Genomic DNA, 15,076 nt, shown 5'->3' on the forward strand with positions numbered 1-15,076 from the left:
GAATGACTACACACAAGGAGCCAGGAAAGATCAGCAAGCTGCCAATGGCGATGCTGGCTATTCTGAGCAATCCATTGCAAACGGCAACCAGGCCCCTGGCGCTGCTGCGTCTCTGGACATGGTGCGAAATGCCCCTGGCGTAGCCGCTGGCGGGTCCCTCCAAGGCACTCCCTCTATGCGTGCAGAGGCACAAGATGTAGGTGGTCTCAACGTACCTGGTACGCACCACGAGGGATTCGCAAGGTCCTCGCGCGCACGCGATGTCCTGCACCAGCACTCGAGTGCCACCACGCCAGCTCACACACCCAAGTAGGCACCCATGCCGTGCCCACTTGAAAGGGCTTTGCGCTCCATCCGCTCGCTATCTGAGCGGGTGCGACCCTTCCCTTCAGGTCGTTGTGTTCCCCTCCCTTACCTCACACCCCACCTACTCAACTGCATACGCATCTGCAACCCATCCCATACCCTCTTTTTCCCCATCAACTCTTGTCTGCTCTTCGAGTTTCTTTTCCTTCGTTCAGTAAATACATTCATAGTTTTGTACTTTCTACCTTTGCCTCGACAGACTGTGCGCGTGTCCTCGTCGTCAGAGGAGCCGCTGGGAAGACTCCCTTGGACGGGAACTTCTGCTTCGCACAATCTGACCGTCCAGTTCTCATTAAGCGCGCAAGGTAATGCTTACCTAATAACACTAACTGAAATTGTGCACTTTGCGCAAAACGCTGCCTTCTTGACCTGGAAATGGTCTCCACAATCGACAAACATATATCAGATCTCTTTCTGTAGTCGCTGGGTGTACGGCATTGACAGTCTCTCGATTGACGTGGTGACAATGTGGGTATGAGCTGAGACGTGCTTCCCTTTGCCCCTGCCCTCCTTTCTTCTCTCCGGTCCCAATCTTGGAACTCGCCCGTCCACGTCCACGGCCATCATACCATCACTCCCTATCTCTGCGCGGCAAATCGTACATCTCCTTTCCCATCAGACGCCGCCTCTCCTCGGGAGAGATGTTGCTCTCACGCATAGGATGCCCGTGCGCGTAGTACTCCTTGGCCTCGGCATAGGTCATGCCATCTGCCCTCTTGACCGGCAGTAGAGTTGCGTGCGAGTCTGCGTGAAGCATAAAGTGCGGTTGCAGAAGCAGAAATCAGTCAGTGCTGCAATGGTTGCAAAATGAGCGTCGGTGCGAGGCCACCCTTGACGCACCTGTCATCGTCCGTAGGTCACTTAAGTCTGGCGTCATTTGTATATTGAGGCCCAGATAGGCGATGTATGCAAAGAGGACTAGCACGAGTGAGAAGGAAGGTAGAATGAAAGCCCACTCTCTGGATGAAAGACACAATTCAGCGGACAGGGGGTTGAGTCAGGTTAATTAAGCCCGTCATTGCAGTCAGCCTAGCAGGGGAACTCACCGGCTAGGGTACCAGTCAATGCCTAAGGCTTTCAGCCAAGCGTCGGGCGTCAGAGCCCATAGGGTCCAGATCACAAGAGCGAGGGTCGCGAAGAGGTAGAGGGCGAACCCTGTAGACCCGCTCATATCAGCTGGCTGCCACCGATCTTCCTCCTTTGCCCAGACACAGGCACGCTCCTTTCCACACACCTCGTGTCCTTGAGAAGCAGAAAGGCTTCCCTCTTCTTTGCCAACGGCCCAGAGACTGTGCACCTGCAGCTCAAAGGGACCGGACTGAGCTCCAAAGTCGGAGCGTGCCATGAGGCTCCAGATTTTCACCTCTGAAGGGTCGAGAGGTCCAGCGTCCTCTGCGGGTTTGCCTCTGTAGAAGGGCTTGAAGTCGTTCCAGGCTAGATCAACAGACAAGAGGTCATCTGAATCGTCACCGTCTGGGCTGCTGGACGAGACTGGTGGGTCGAGGCGGAACGTGTGCTCGTAGGTGATGCTGGACTCGTTGCGGCCATCGGGTCGCTTGACTGGCAGCTTCGGGTATAGGTTCAGTAGGTACGACCTGACAGGGCCTTTGCCACCTCCGGGCGCCTTTCCCTCATCGTCAGCCGTCGCGTCAGTGGTTCCCTTGGCTGGTCGCACAAGCAGCCGAAGGCCACTGTGATTCTGCTGTGAGAGAGGGACGGGGAAAGGCGGGCTGGCGATGCACTGCTGCGATGCGAATCCTGCCCCTCCAAGTGTGGTGATGTCGAGGAACCCAGAGAAGACGAGTTCGCCGGCCTTTGCATCTGTCTTGTCCCCCTGAGGCTCCGTGAGGCGCACTGCTGAGGTGGACGCTCCCCCTCTCACTCGATCGTCCACCGCTTTGAAGTCGTCTACGCTCCAAGGCCTTCCCGGAGCTTCGAGGAGCTGTGCAGGGCCATACAGCTGCGTGAGAGACCGCAAGCTCCCTCGAGCAGTTGAAGCAGACGTCGCTGCCATGACCACTGCGATACGAATGATGGACCAAGAGGAGCAGTGAATGGTAGCGAGAATGGCAGTAATGACCAAGTGGAGCTGCCAGAAGTGTCCAGGCGCATCGCCCCGTTCCGCTTCCTTTGTGCGCCTCTTGAATACCAACAACACCACCAACACCACTGCCATCCTTCCTCACCAGCACATCACCTCCCTCTTCGCCCAAGATGACAGACGTAGCCTTTGTAGAGCACAACCCTCCCAACCTACAGTCCATCCTCGACCAACACTCCCTCAAGTGGATCTTCTGCGGTGGAAAGGGAGGTGTAGGAAAGACGACCACCTCGTGCTCTCTGGCAATCCAGCTGGCTAAGGTGAGGCAGAGTGTCCTCCTCATCTCCACAGACCCGGCGCACAACTTGAGCGATGCCTTTGGTCAGAAGTTTGGAAAAGAGGCCACAAAGGTCAATGGCTTTGACAATCTTAGTGCAATGGAGATTGACCCAGCAAGTAGCATTCAAGAGATGATTGAGCAGTGTGAGTGGGCAGGCAGGCAGGCAGTAGTAGCCCGACCTGTACAACAAGGCAGTCTTGACTGACGTGACCTCTGATTGGTTTCACCCTCCCTACTTTTCTCCCTCAGCCGACCAGCAAGGCGGAGCCATGTCCTCTATGATGTCCGACCTAGCCTTTGCCATTCCCGGAGTAGACGAGGCCATGGGTTTCGCAGAGATCATGAAGCACGTAAAGTCAATGGAGTATTCGGTCATCGTCTTCGACACGGCCCCCACTGGCCACACTTTGCGTTTCCTCAGCTTCCCCACCGTTCTAGAAAAGGCTCTTGCCAAGTTCTCGACGCTCGGTAGGAGCTTTGGACCAATGCTGAACCAGATGACGAGCATGATGGGCGGTGGCTCCCAGCCCAATCAGGAGGACATGTTTGCCAAGCTCGAGTCGATGCGAGCCGTCATCAATGAGGTCAATACGCAATTCAAGGACCCGGAAAAGACGACGTTCATCTGCGTCTGCATCTCTGAATTCCTCTCGGTATATGAAACGGAGCGGTTGATTCAGGAGCTGACGCAGTACGAGATTGATACCCATGCCATCGTTGTCAACCAATTGCTCTATCCTCCCAAGGGTGAGTATCTACCCGAAATGAGAAAGAGCGGGGCCTCTCAAATGCAGCACATCTCACATCACTGGCACTCCTTTCTCTCCCGGTCCAGGCTCCAATTGCGACCACTGCCGTGTGCGCCAGTCTATGCAAGCCAAATATCTAGACTCCATTGTAGAACTCTATGGAGAAGACTTCCACATTGTAAAGGTGCCACTGGAAACATCGGAGATCAGGGGGACGGACAAGTTGAGGGAATTCTCAAATTACCTCGTGCAGCCTTTCCGGCCTCCGCAATAAAGGAAGGCAAGGAGGGAGAGGAATCAGAGGGAACGGTGGGCTGGGCAGCTGGACAGTACCATATATACAGATGCAATCTCACTTCGTTCCCTCAGCTGCATCAGACATGGCTCGGTCAGCTAGAAAATCAGACTCGTTTTGTGCTGTGTGATATTGATATTGAAAAAGGAAGACTGAAGAAGGCGATCTACAGAGTTGTAATTAGTTGATTGCTTGCTTTTCTCGTCCGCCCACTGCGGTTGCCCTCATCACCTCTACCTTCCCACGACTTTCGAGACCGAAGATTCGACATGACCGCCTCCCCTGAATGCTTGACCTCTTCGAATCATCGACCTCCGTGCAACCACTCAATGGCTCGCAAGGACCTCAAGAGCCTCGCCTGCGCACTAGCAGGGCTAGCCAGCAAGGGCAAAGCCGAGCTGGTGATCCTCTTTCGGTCCACCCGCGGCTGACTCTCCGATTGCCCACCATCGACGTCCACATCTCCACTGGCACGCTGCTGCTGTTGTTGCTGTGCGGCCTTCTCGTCGGCTTCTTCCTCCTCTGCCGTCTTCTTGGGCGGGAGAGTGGCTAGGAGCATATCCAGGTTCTCGCTCAGGACAGCAGTGGCTGCAGTAGCTTCCCTTTGCAGCGCCTCGGTGACGGCCTGGCGGGAGTCACTGTCGATGCTTGCCAGGTGAGAGGCGACTGCGAGAGTGTGCTGGAAACCTTTGCTGGATATGGCAGTCGCCAATGGGCGCACGACAGCAGCCAGTCGCTCCTTTGCAACCTGAGGTGGCTTGGTCGCAACAAGAGCAGTTGCATCCTTATCCTTGTCCTCCTTTGCGTCTTGCTCTGGAGCTTTGCTATCCACAGAAGCTGTGGGCACGGCGGGCGCTTCGGTAGTCGTTGACGGCCCGGGTACTTCAGGCCCGGCTTCTTCGCTGCCTTTCTTGGCTGCTTCGGCTGCCGCCGCCTCTTCCTCAGCCTTCTTGTCCTTCTCGGCCTGAGCGGCCAGACCTGGGATAGGCTTGGTGACCGTGTTCAGCAGCGCGATGAGCGAGTCGACGACTTGAGCATTGCCGAGGATAGAAGGCTTCTCCAAAAGACCAAGCAGAATGTTGACCGGTGCTGACCCCTTCTCTTTCTCTTTGCCCTTGTTCTTCTTGATCATACGCGGGTCTTCGCGGAGGAAGTACAGGGCTGCCTGATCGTTGCTGCTGGTCAAGTGCAAGAGCGTCTCGATGCTGCGAGAGGCGATGAGGAAGGGGGCTTCTTCGCCCGCTCGGGACAGAGGTGCGACTGCCGAGCCCGTGTTGGACCCGCCAGCCTGAGATAGCTGCAGAACTCCCATAGACGTCGAGCGCTTGACAGGAGGCTTGCCAGGCGTGTTTCCCTGGGCACGAGCACTCATGCTCGCGTAAGACCTGTCTACGGCAGTCACATCGGTCGAGCCTTCTGACAAGATGCGGAGAAGCATCGAAAGTATCTCCGTACGAGTCTTGCTGTTCTGCGACAGATTTGCCAGGACCTTGTGAAGACCGGATTGTCGGGCGTTGAGGGTTGGGAAGAAGAGGAGTCGAATCAGAGCTGCAATTCCATTGCTGTCGAGCAATTGAATCGCATCACGTGGAGGACCCTTGTCGGCGCCAGATCCCGCATTCTGCCCGGCTTCGCCACCAGCTTGTCGTCGATGCTGCGCCATGCTCGCCAAGCGCCGAGAAAAGTCTTCTGCTGTGCGCGTGCGGAGCCAGCCAGGAAAGTCCTCCCCATCTGCCCCTCTTGGGGTTGGACGACCAAGAGTCAAGCCTCCAGCCAAGCCTGCGCTGGGCGGACGCTGTTCAGCGGAGCCCGCATTGGCTCCATCTTGTTGCTGTCGGGAAGTAGTAGCAGCTGGAGCTCCGGCGGCAGCGGCATCCGTGGCTGAACGTGCCTGAGCTGCAGCCTGTTCTCGTCGAGTCTGTGCTCGTTCCGCAGCCTCTTGCTCAAGCACTTCAGCTCGAAGCTCCGGCGGCAGAGCGTCGAGGAACTCCGGACTGATGCTTGTCTCTTCTTGACCCGGAACAGTAGCCGCTCGATGCTCACGGAGAGCTTGCGAAACGACTTCCTCCTGCATCTCCTCCGGCAGAGCGTCCAGTACCTCTCGATCAATGCCCAGATCAGTAATGTCAACCTCACGGCCATTGATGCTGAACATCTCACGGGCCGGCGCAGCTGATTCAGTCGTTTCTGCCGCTGCAGCCGAAGGGTCAGGCTGCTCCGTTGAGTCAGCTTCGGGCCTCTCGAATTCTGCGCCTGTCTGAGCAATGGCTGAGTCGAGGTCTCGCAAACCCTGCTGCAGAGATGCAAGCTCCAGATGGGGCTGCGAATTGGCATCGCTGCCTTCCGCCTGCGCTTGCGCTTGTGCTGTCGGCTGTTGCTGCTGAGAAGATTCGGTCATCTCAACGTCTTCTTGTCCTGTGGCGGTCGAGGTCGCTCGCGGTGCAGATGCTGAGGCTTCGGTGGCACGCGACTGGTCGTCTTGATCGTCTTGGCTTCCTCGTTGACGAGCGACTTCATCGCGAAGATCAGTGACTTCGGTCCGATTGCGGGCCAATCTGTCTCGAATCTGATTCAGCTCCTCCAGAATTCGATTTCGCTCATTGGTGACCTCAGCAAGCTCCCCCTTTTGCTGTTGTTGCTTCGCCGTGGCACTCGAGGACTCTTTCCATTTGGGCATGAGCGCGTTGACCACGTGGTTGCGAAGACGGCTGGAATGCTCGGGAGCGAGCTCACCAAAGACGATACGCTCCTCGTCAGTCCAGCGTGACATCGTTGATGCAGGCCTGAAGGAATGGACCGCCGCGACCGGATCGCTGTGGCGCTGCTCAGGGACGCCGGTCAGCGTACGTCTGAAGTGATGCCTCGTTGGCAAGCGTGCATTCGCTCCTGCTGGAAGGCGGTTCACGATGCCAGCGAGAGCAGGATTGTCAGTCGCTCCGAAGGGGCCAGTGATCTGCATGTGCGGAGCGCCTTGACCAGTTGCCATCTCGATTCTGATCTCTGCTTCTCCACCGTGTGCACCGCCTGGTCCAGGCAAGGCGCCCCCGCCACCAGCTCCGCGACCGAAAATGGCATCGAAAAGCTCAATAGCGCCGCCACCAATGAGCTCGTCAATACTCTGTGCCCAGTCTTGGTAGCCCGAAGAGTGCCCTGCTCGACGCGAACGGCGCGAGGCTTGCCTCTGGTTGAGAATTTCGCGCTGATCATCGAGCAAGGGATGGGAAGCAGGATCAGTGTTGACAAGAGGAGGTGCTCGTGGACGAGGACGTCGATTGCCCGCCGCAGGGTTACCGGCAAAGCCATCATCGGCGCCCGTTCCAGCACCTTCTGGACCGACGGGACCCAGGAAGAACGTTGGTGGCAGGGCAGCTGCGCCGATTGGACCGGTAGCGCCACCACGACCGCCGCCTGGCGCCACATTCGCCCAGCTCCAGTTGGCACCGAACCTGTCGTGGCTGGGGATGTGTCGAGCAGTCGTACCGACGTCTTGAAGTAAGTCGAGTTCGTCCTCCTCGTAATTGTCTTCTTCGAACATGTTGCCATCCTCTGTCTCGTTCTCGTCTTCATCGTCCTCATCACCACCAACGTCGACGGGCTCGAGAAGATCTCCCTCCTCCGGGTCGTCCCAGCCAAGACCATCGTAGGGTCCATGGAGTGGATGACTTCCCTCTGCGCCGTCTCCACCGACGACAAAGTCGAGGGCGTCCTCTTCAGATTCTCCGCTAGAATGATCGTCAGCCGAGTCATCGTCAGTCCAGCCGTCCTCTTCATCTTCATCCTCCCCATCATCCTCTAGTTCATCGAGCTCGTCATCCTCTCCGGACTCGCTTGAGGTAGCTCTGTCTTCATCGATGACTTCAACCATGGCATCGTGCATGTTGTCATCTTCGTCGTCTGTATCGTCCTCATCGCTTTCATCGCTGAGGTCACTCCTGTCCTCGGAGTCAGAGTAGTCCATTTCACCCATCTCATCATCTTCCATCTCCTCTTCATCGTCTTCGTCCATTGAGTCGTCCTGGGTGGTGCCCATTTCGCCAGTGTGCATGCCAAGAGCAGAGCTGCGATAGAAGTCGGGCGTCTCTTCCCGTTCTTCGAGAGTCTCCTCGTCCATCGAATCGAGGAACTCCTCATCTTCCTCTTCTTCGGCAAAGGCACGACCGACCCGCTCACTCTTGGATTGCGCTCTAATGGCGATGCGGGTGAGGTGATCCAGAGGGCGCAGAATAGCGTCCAGGAGGGATTGCACCGTCGGCATGTTCAAATCGACGTCGCCCAGAGCGCTGGTAAGCAGAGGCACGAAATACTTCTCCAGCATGGTCTTCGCAATGTGAAGTGTCAGTTCCTCGCTTTGCTTGACGCCTCCGATAATGCCATTCGGGCGAGCCGTGAGAAGGCGGTGACAAAGGTCAGCGAGCGCATAGAGACGCCCATACCTCACCTCGATGACCTCATTCGATGCCACTGCATCTTTGAGTGCTCGGGCAAGGGCGTCAAGAATCTGCTTGCGCACACTGATGAGACTAGGGGACAATTCCTTGATGGCAGTGTGAAAGCCGACGTCAGCTGTGAGGGCAACAATGCTGCTCATAGCCCAATTGGAGATCGTCGCTCTTCGACGGCTCTCTTCGACATCGTCGATGCGCTCGACAAAGCCAGACGGCACTAACTCATGCAAGAACAGAGTAGTGACTCCGGGCAGAGTTCTGACTTTCGGTGTCGCAGGAACAGAGCCAGCTGAGCTGGACAGATCTTTGCCGGTAGCACTGGCAACAGCAGCAAGTCGCTTCTTGCTGCAATTGATAAACGAGCTCTTGCATGCGACATAGCTGGAGGTCAGCTCCGTGAGGCACTGCATCAGGAAGCAGAGGTAGAAGTAGGTAGAATCCAATTCTTGATCCTCGGTGCTCTTCTCCGGCGTTGCATCGGTGGTGGCAGCCGCGGGCTTGTCGCCAGTGCCATTTGCTGCGTCTGCCGTGTTGGAAGACATGTCACTGTGGTCCTGCGGCTTCTCATTTGCTGCAGCGGGAGACACGTTTCCACCAACATTCTGGCGAGCTTTCTTCTGAGACCAGAGAGCAAGTCGTTCACGTGAGGTACGCAGGAGCTCAGACAGGAGGAAGTGTATGACAGCGTCAGCATCGCTGCTCGTGTGTTGCTGCCCGGCACTGTTTTTGCCGTCTTTGTCCTTGATGCTCTTTGTCAGGTCGTCCATCTGGGCGTCCAGCTCGGCGTGACCTCTTGTAGGTGACGCGGGTGCATCGAAAGTTTCATCCGCTAGCGTTCTGTCTCCAGCATGATCCGCGTCGGTGACGGAGGCAGAGTCTTTCCCTCCTTTGGCCGCTGGGGTGTCGTCTAATGAGATGAGCTTGAGCGCTGCACTGCCTTTGGCAACGACGAAGTCCGCCATCTCTACGTTCTCTTTGACAACTTCCATGAAGATCTGAGGGTCTCGCAATGCTGCTTGACTCAGACCTCGCATCATGGCGGTGGCATCGACAACTTGAGTTCTTGCTTGAGCAAACCAGGCACGCACTTCTTGCTGGACTGCGATCTTGAGCTGACTTCGAGATTCGACCACGTGACGAAGGCAAATAATGAGGTAAGACTGACAGTTCTTGACACCAGCTGGGCTCGTCAAGAATGGCCTTAAGAGCGTCTGCACGCCACTTCTCTTTGCAAGTGAAGCAGCAATATGGGGGTTGCGAGTGAGTAGGACCAGCAGTCGATAGACCGAAAGCATTTCCTCATTGGCCAGCGTCTCAGGCATGGCAAGGACGCGCATGCATAGCTCATAGAATGCATGGGCCTCGGCCTCGAAACGGCTGGGCTTCCTCACAGGCTCCTCAGTAGTCTCAACGGAATCCTTGTCGGGCTTGCGGCCCTCCAAGGTCTCCTCTTCAGAGCCTAGCACAGCAGATGCTACTAAGCAGAGACTGGCCAGCCACTTGGGATGTTTGTTCTGCTCAGGTCGTTGCTCGTAGCCTGCAGCCAAGGCACCGATGACGTTGCAAGCCATTTGGGCCAGCTCCTCGTTGAACGATTTCAGCACGATCTGCTCGTTAAAGATGAGCGCCATCAGGTGTAGTCGCGTTGCAGTAGCTACCTCAGTCGAGGCGAAGGCTGTAGGCTGCACCGAGTGTATATTCTCGAGGAGCGTCTTCAGGGTATTGCTAGTCTTCTCCTTGTCGTCCGCAAAGATGCAAATGGAATCCTTCACGTCAAAGACTAGAGTTTCATGGTGATCTGCCAGCTCCAAACCGCGTATCGTGATGTTGGCTGCCAGTGGCTTGCGCAATTCGTCAAGTTTGGTCTTCAGCGTGCCGTGCAGGGAGGTGAGGGACGAATTTTCGTCTTGACCAACCTCAGTGCTTGGGCCGGACTTGTCGGTCTCGACGTCGGGAGGAGCTTCGCGCATTGCCGTATCGCTATCGGCGGGGGAAGGCGAGGCGACATTGCCACTGCCGCCCACGGAAGCCATGGGAGTGTCATCGACGCTGCGACTATTGCCAGAAGGGGCCTCGCCGCTGGATGCGCTGGGTGCAACCTCAGGGGTGGTGGCCGCCGGAGCAGCCGGCGGTTCAGGCTCCGGCTCATTCGCCATGGAGCCAACAATCTCTGGGTGGGCAAGCAGGTACTCAGTAGCTGCGTTCGCATTGTTACCATATCGAGAGAGAGCATGTCGAGCTGCTCCGCGCGGGAATCCCATATCAGTGAGTAGCTGAATTCTACTCTCGTCTGCTGCAACTACAACAGGCTGACGGCGGGCCAGAGAAGAACCATTCGCTCCAGGCGGACCTCCGCCGAGCATGAGTGTTCCCGATAGTCCGCCTCCGAGTCCGCCCAAAAAGTTGCTGAGCGCGCTAGCAGAACCACCCAAATTTGCTTGCGTTGACCCAGCACTGCTAAGTCCGTGGCTTGTCGTAGCTTCCACCTTGGGCTTTGGAGGATCTTCACCCTCGGCTTGCAGAATATGCAGCAGAGTCTGCATGACTGATCGGTTGACGCTCAGTGGAACCTGTGTTAGCCAAGCCTTGTTCCAAGTCGCTTGTACTGGAGGTAAGATCACAGATCGCAGACGCAGCAGCAATTCGTGAGGTTTAAACTGGTCAGCAGATGACGGATTGTCCTTGGCGGTCATTTGCTGTGTGGCGGGGGCATCATGCAGTGGCCGTGAAGCTGAGAGGTTCTGAAGCAAATTGAGACTGACCTTCAGCCCACCACACAAATGGCCAAGTCGCAGACTAGCTTCGTTGCTATCCTTTGCACCAGCATCCTCTTGTGCGAAGTGTGCGTCCAATTGGTCGACGTAGCGTTGATAGAGGGACAGGAGAGCTTCGACACCACCAGCTCTTTCGAAAGCATGGAGCACACCCGTGTGAACAACGACGGACGCAGAGCGGTCATCGTAGAGCACGTTGGTGAGGTGACCGATCATCATGGTGATGAACGCGAGATTGTTGGACTCATTGTTGGACTCGGGCGGCACCAATTGCACGCGAAGTGATTTGCCGATGGAATCGGCTACCTGAGCAGCCGTTCGACGCTGAGCCGGATCGGGCGAACGCTTCGGGGTGAGAATTCGGGTTGCTTCAGAGAAGATGGAGCTCAGGGACACTGGCAACTGGGACAGAACATATCTCAAAGCGGTACTGTTCCTGATCCTCGGGTCCTTTGCTAGTTGATCCCTGGTAGTCGGAGAAGAGGGTTCCGGTGCTTCACGGGCTTCTACGAGCCCAGCATTGTCTTCGAGTAGGTTGCTAGGAAGACCCGGTTGTGGTGCCCGTGAAGCGTCAACATTCTCGAGAGCTCCCTCGGTTGCGTCGGCCGCAGGTGGCGACTTCGGTAGACTTGGCGCCGTGGCTTTGATCAGGATATTCTCCCATGTGACGATACTATGGAGGGCGCCCAGCCTAGTGAGGGTCGCCTGGCCAAGCTGAGGGGAAGAGACGCCGGCCTGCAGAACTTGAAGAAAGGCTCCAGGAGTCTTGGGTCCTGTGAAGGCATAGCTTGGTAACACATCGGATAGAAGGTGCAATCGCGAGTTGAGGCTGATCAGCTTGCGGAATTTCTCGTTAGCGGCGGCGAGAGCGGCGTCATTGGAAGGAGCCAGCATTGACGCCACAGAAGAGACATTTGGATCACGATCCCACAGGTCTTGCGTCTCGGTCAGGCCTCGATGCAGCTCCTTCAGAACAGCAGCCAGGACCGCGCTGGGGCTGACCTCGGTCATGAAGCGTAGCAGAGAAACCAACGAGTCTGCGGTATTGGACGTAGGAAAGTTGTAAGGCAGGCAAGGCAACGAGACGAATCTCAGCAGCTTTTCTGGTCCTTCTGACTTCATGAAGTCTTTGCAGTGCGAGGCTGATTGGAAGAAGCCATCAAGGAAGCGAGCTGTGACGTCCATGAAGCCAATCACATCATTACCCTTGACATCGTCTTCTTTGCTGCGAAGAGTGTCTGACTCATCCATAACCACGTCTCCGAGGGCAAGCGAGCGCGTAGTACCAGCTGCCACATTGTCAGCCGATGACGTTGACGCAGGCAAAGGAAGGAGTTCTGGGACCATCTGCAAGCTGTAGCGGTCATGCTCATCAGCATCATCTTGGGGTGGTGTGTACGACAGCCCTAGCTCTTGAATCCTGTCCAGCACGCCGAGGATGGCATCCAACACTCGTTGCTTGAGTGAAGGCTGGTGACGAATTAGCTCATCCATTGCTGACCCAAACATAGCAGCATTATCACGGTCCAGCAGTACTCGGAGGTGACGAGCTGAGGTGAAGACTGCGAACATCGGTGTGATGATATTGCGGGTGTTGAAGAGGGCAAGCCCGGCTTCATTGAGGCAGATAGCACCAATGGCATTGGGTATCGCGCCCATGACGTCCGAGACAGCTTCGATATCCTGCTCGACCAGATCAAAGAAAAGCTCTGGGATCTTGCGCTCTTGTATGATACCGAGTGAGGTCGGCTCGTTGTGGATGAATGCCGAAACAAGATTGATGGCTAGCGCCAGGATTTGGGGTCCGAAAATTTCCCTCTCGCCCATGATCACCTTGATCGAGTCAAGGAGGGAAGAGTCGATCAGTCCTCGCAGACCATCCGCGTTGCCGCTAGAGGTCATCATGTGCGACAGGGTCTTCAAAAGGCTGCGCAGTAAAGAGGCTCTGCCGAAAGACAATTTGCCATACAAGGCTCCTAGACCATCTTCCATGGTGCGGGCCTTGGTGTGCCTGATGTCATTCTCTACTTCATGCTGAACACGAGCAACGAATGTCGGCAAGCCTCGTGCATCCACGAACCATTGGAAAGATGGTTGGAAGCTGTAGACTACGCTATCAATGAGACCAATAGACCGCGAAACCGTCCTCTGCGCCATGTACACATCGGATCGGCAGGTATTGACCAGCTGCACGAGGAGAGGAATGAGTCCTGCCCCCACAATCATGTTGCAACCTGGTGTGGTGGATGTGATGAAGGCGATCAGGCCAAACAGACTATCAATCAGATGCTCGGAGGCAGGGCAATCCGGCTGCTGAAGTTGTTCGATGATGGTCTGTAGAGTACGCAGGAGCGTTCCGTGATTGACCGAAGCACTGACAGAGCTCAAGACCTCGCTGAGCTTTGACTTGAATCTGCCCAAGGCATCTAGGGCGTACAGCGCTGCTGACTTGATTGCTTCATCGAGTCCACTATCCACTTCTGCCAATGCAGCCGCTTTCTGTACAATGTCAGGCTCGTAGAGGAAGAGCTGCACATTGGCGAGAGGCTCTGGGGTGATGTGAGAATAGCAAGCCACAGCCAAGAGGCGGCAGACAAGGAGCCGTTGTCGTTCCTGAGGATCAGACATTGATGCAGCCAACCGGATTTTCAGGTAAAGCTCGAAGTGATCTTCAGGCGGTACCTTGTACTCTTCGACAGTCTCACGCAAGATCGTGGAAGGGTCCTTGTTGAGAGCGGGTACGCTCTTGATCGTAATGGTGGTGAGACCTTCTTCAGGCGCGGAAGCAGACTGCTCGCCACTCGGCGCCACCAGCCCAGAAGCGACAGAAGCAGACGCAGCTGGCGTGGGGCGATCTCTTCTAACAGCAGAAGAAGATCGAGCTGGAGTGGTAGTTGCGCCGTTCGCAACAACATGAGAACGAGATGGGCCAGCCTCTGGAGCTGCAGCGGATGCTCCAACGGACTGAGACCCACCGCTGCTCGTGTTGCGGCGGTAGAATTGGAATCTTACACCCAACAGTTCTTCAGGGATGGCGGCATCTGGACGAGCCATCGAGACCATGTCGAGCCCGTGATCCCTAGGAGACCAAGTGAGAGCCAGGGTGGCGAGGCGGGACTGTGATATGGAAGGACCTAAGCGGCCAACAGACTGACTACTATACTGTTGTGCGGGGCGAAGTATGAGACGGATTGTCGCTTCAAGGACGTCGATGTCCCGACAGAGCAGTAGATCGTTGAGATGCTATAAGAGCGGAGGGCGAAAGGAGGACCAAGTCAGCACAATGTTAGGAAGAGGCGGCCTCGATATCATCCATCACTTACATCATAAGAATCATAGAGCTTGCGATTTGTGCAGTTTTCAATGAGCAGCCGGGAGAAGCGCAAGATGGATACTAGCATCTTCTTGCGGTCTGTGGTGAACTCCTTTGCGTGAACAGTCTTGGCGAGGTCATACTCCTTGCAGGTTGCTGCCAAGATGTCATCAAAGCGGTTGAGTACCCCTGTCCAGTAGTGCAAGTCACCTCTAGGCCAGCACCACTCCGACACTTGATCCAACACGATGGGCAGCTCATCGTCGCTGACCGCTGACACCTTGTCCAGAAGGCTTTTGACTTCGGGGCTCTGTTCGGCAGGTGATGGAGGATGTGGTCATCAGGAACCTGCTGTATACGCTTGCACCTCCTGCTCTTGTGATGACTTACTGCTTCTGCGAGCCTCTTTGGCGTCTTTGTGATCTTCATCCTGTGCCAAAGTGGGCTTACGGCAGCCTCAAGTCCGCTGAGGGAGAGATGAGATCTTGGTCACCGATGCTATCCTCTGGTGAGATGCGGTAGGATGTGTGAAGCGTGGGGGGAGAAAGCAAGCCGGAGTGATCTCACAGAGCCCTCAAAGCTCTGGGACAGATTGCAGGAGTACCTCTGCTGCTACCAAGCTCTGTGTCACCGTCTGATGATGGCGTGGGGTATAGGGGTGGTGGTGGTTGGGGGGCCAATGGGTAGGTACGCCCTTTGTGAGTGGTTGTGTGAGTGGGTGTGCCTCTCTGCCCTCGACCGTCGGAGTGGAGC

The 15,076-nt window shown here is 56.1% G+C and overlaps 3 protein-coding genes across 3 annotated transcripts; 1 reads left to right on the forward strand and 2 right to left on the reverse strand.

Moving 5' to 3' along the window:
* Window positions 1-1,204: 1,204 nt before the first annotated feature.
* On the reverse strand, window positions 1,205-2,332 carry BCV69DRAFT_233473 (CIA30-domain-containing protein; the record flags this gene model as incomplete). Its single annotated transcript, XM_025489862.1, has 2 exons — window positions 1,205-1,325; window positions 1,413-2,332. Coding segments are annotated over 2 exons (1,041 nt in total), but the record flags the coding sequence as incomplete, so codon positions are not given.
* Window positions 2,333-2,437: 105 nt separating this feature from the next.
* Window positions 2,438-3,770, forward strand: BCV69DRAFT_310977 (arsenical pump-driving ATPase; the record flags this gene model as incomplete). Its single annotated transcript, XM_025494827.1, has 3 exons — window positions 2,438-2,890; window positions 2,997-3,494; window positions 3,583-3,770. Exons 1-3 carry the CDS (start codon window positions 2,581-2,583, stop codon window positions 3,768-3,770), a joined length of 996 nt encoding a protein of 331 aa, XP_025349313.1. The 5' UTR covers window positions 2,438-2,580.
* A 131-nt stretch (window positions 3,771-3,901) lies between these two features.
* On the reverse strand, window positions 3,902-15,024 carry BCV69DRAFT_292694 (DUF913-domain-containing protein). Its single transcript, XM_025493807.1, has 3 exons — window positions 14,714-15,024; window positions 14,334-14,633; window positions 3,902-14,253 (listed from the first exon to the last, which is right to left on the reverse strand). The coding sequence occupies exons 1-3, from the start codon at window positions 14,750-14,752 to the stop codon at window positions 4,096-4,098; spliced, it is 10,497 nt and encodes a 3,498-aa protein (XP_025349314.1). The 5' UTR covers window positions 14,753-15,024; the 3' UTR covers window positions 3,902-4,095.
* Window positions 15,025-15,076: the final 52 nt, after the last annotated feature.

This window comes from Pseudomicrostroma glucosiphilum, assembly GCF_003144135.1.
Source record: "Pseudomicrostroma glucosiphilum strain MCA 4718 unplaced genomic scaffold BCV69scaffold_3, whole genome shotgun sequence".
Lineage (NCBI taxonomy): Eukaryota > Fungi > Basidiomycota > Exobasidiomycetes > Microstromatales > Microstromataceae > Microstroma > Microstroma glucosiphilum.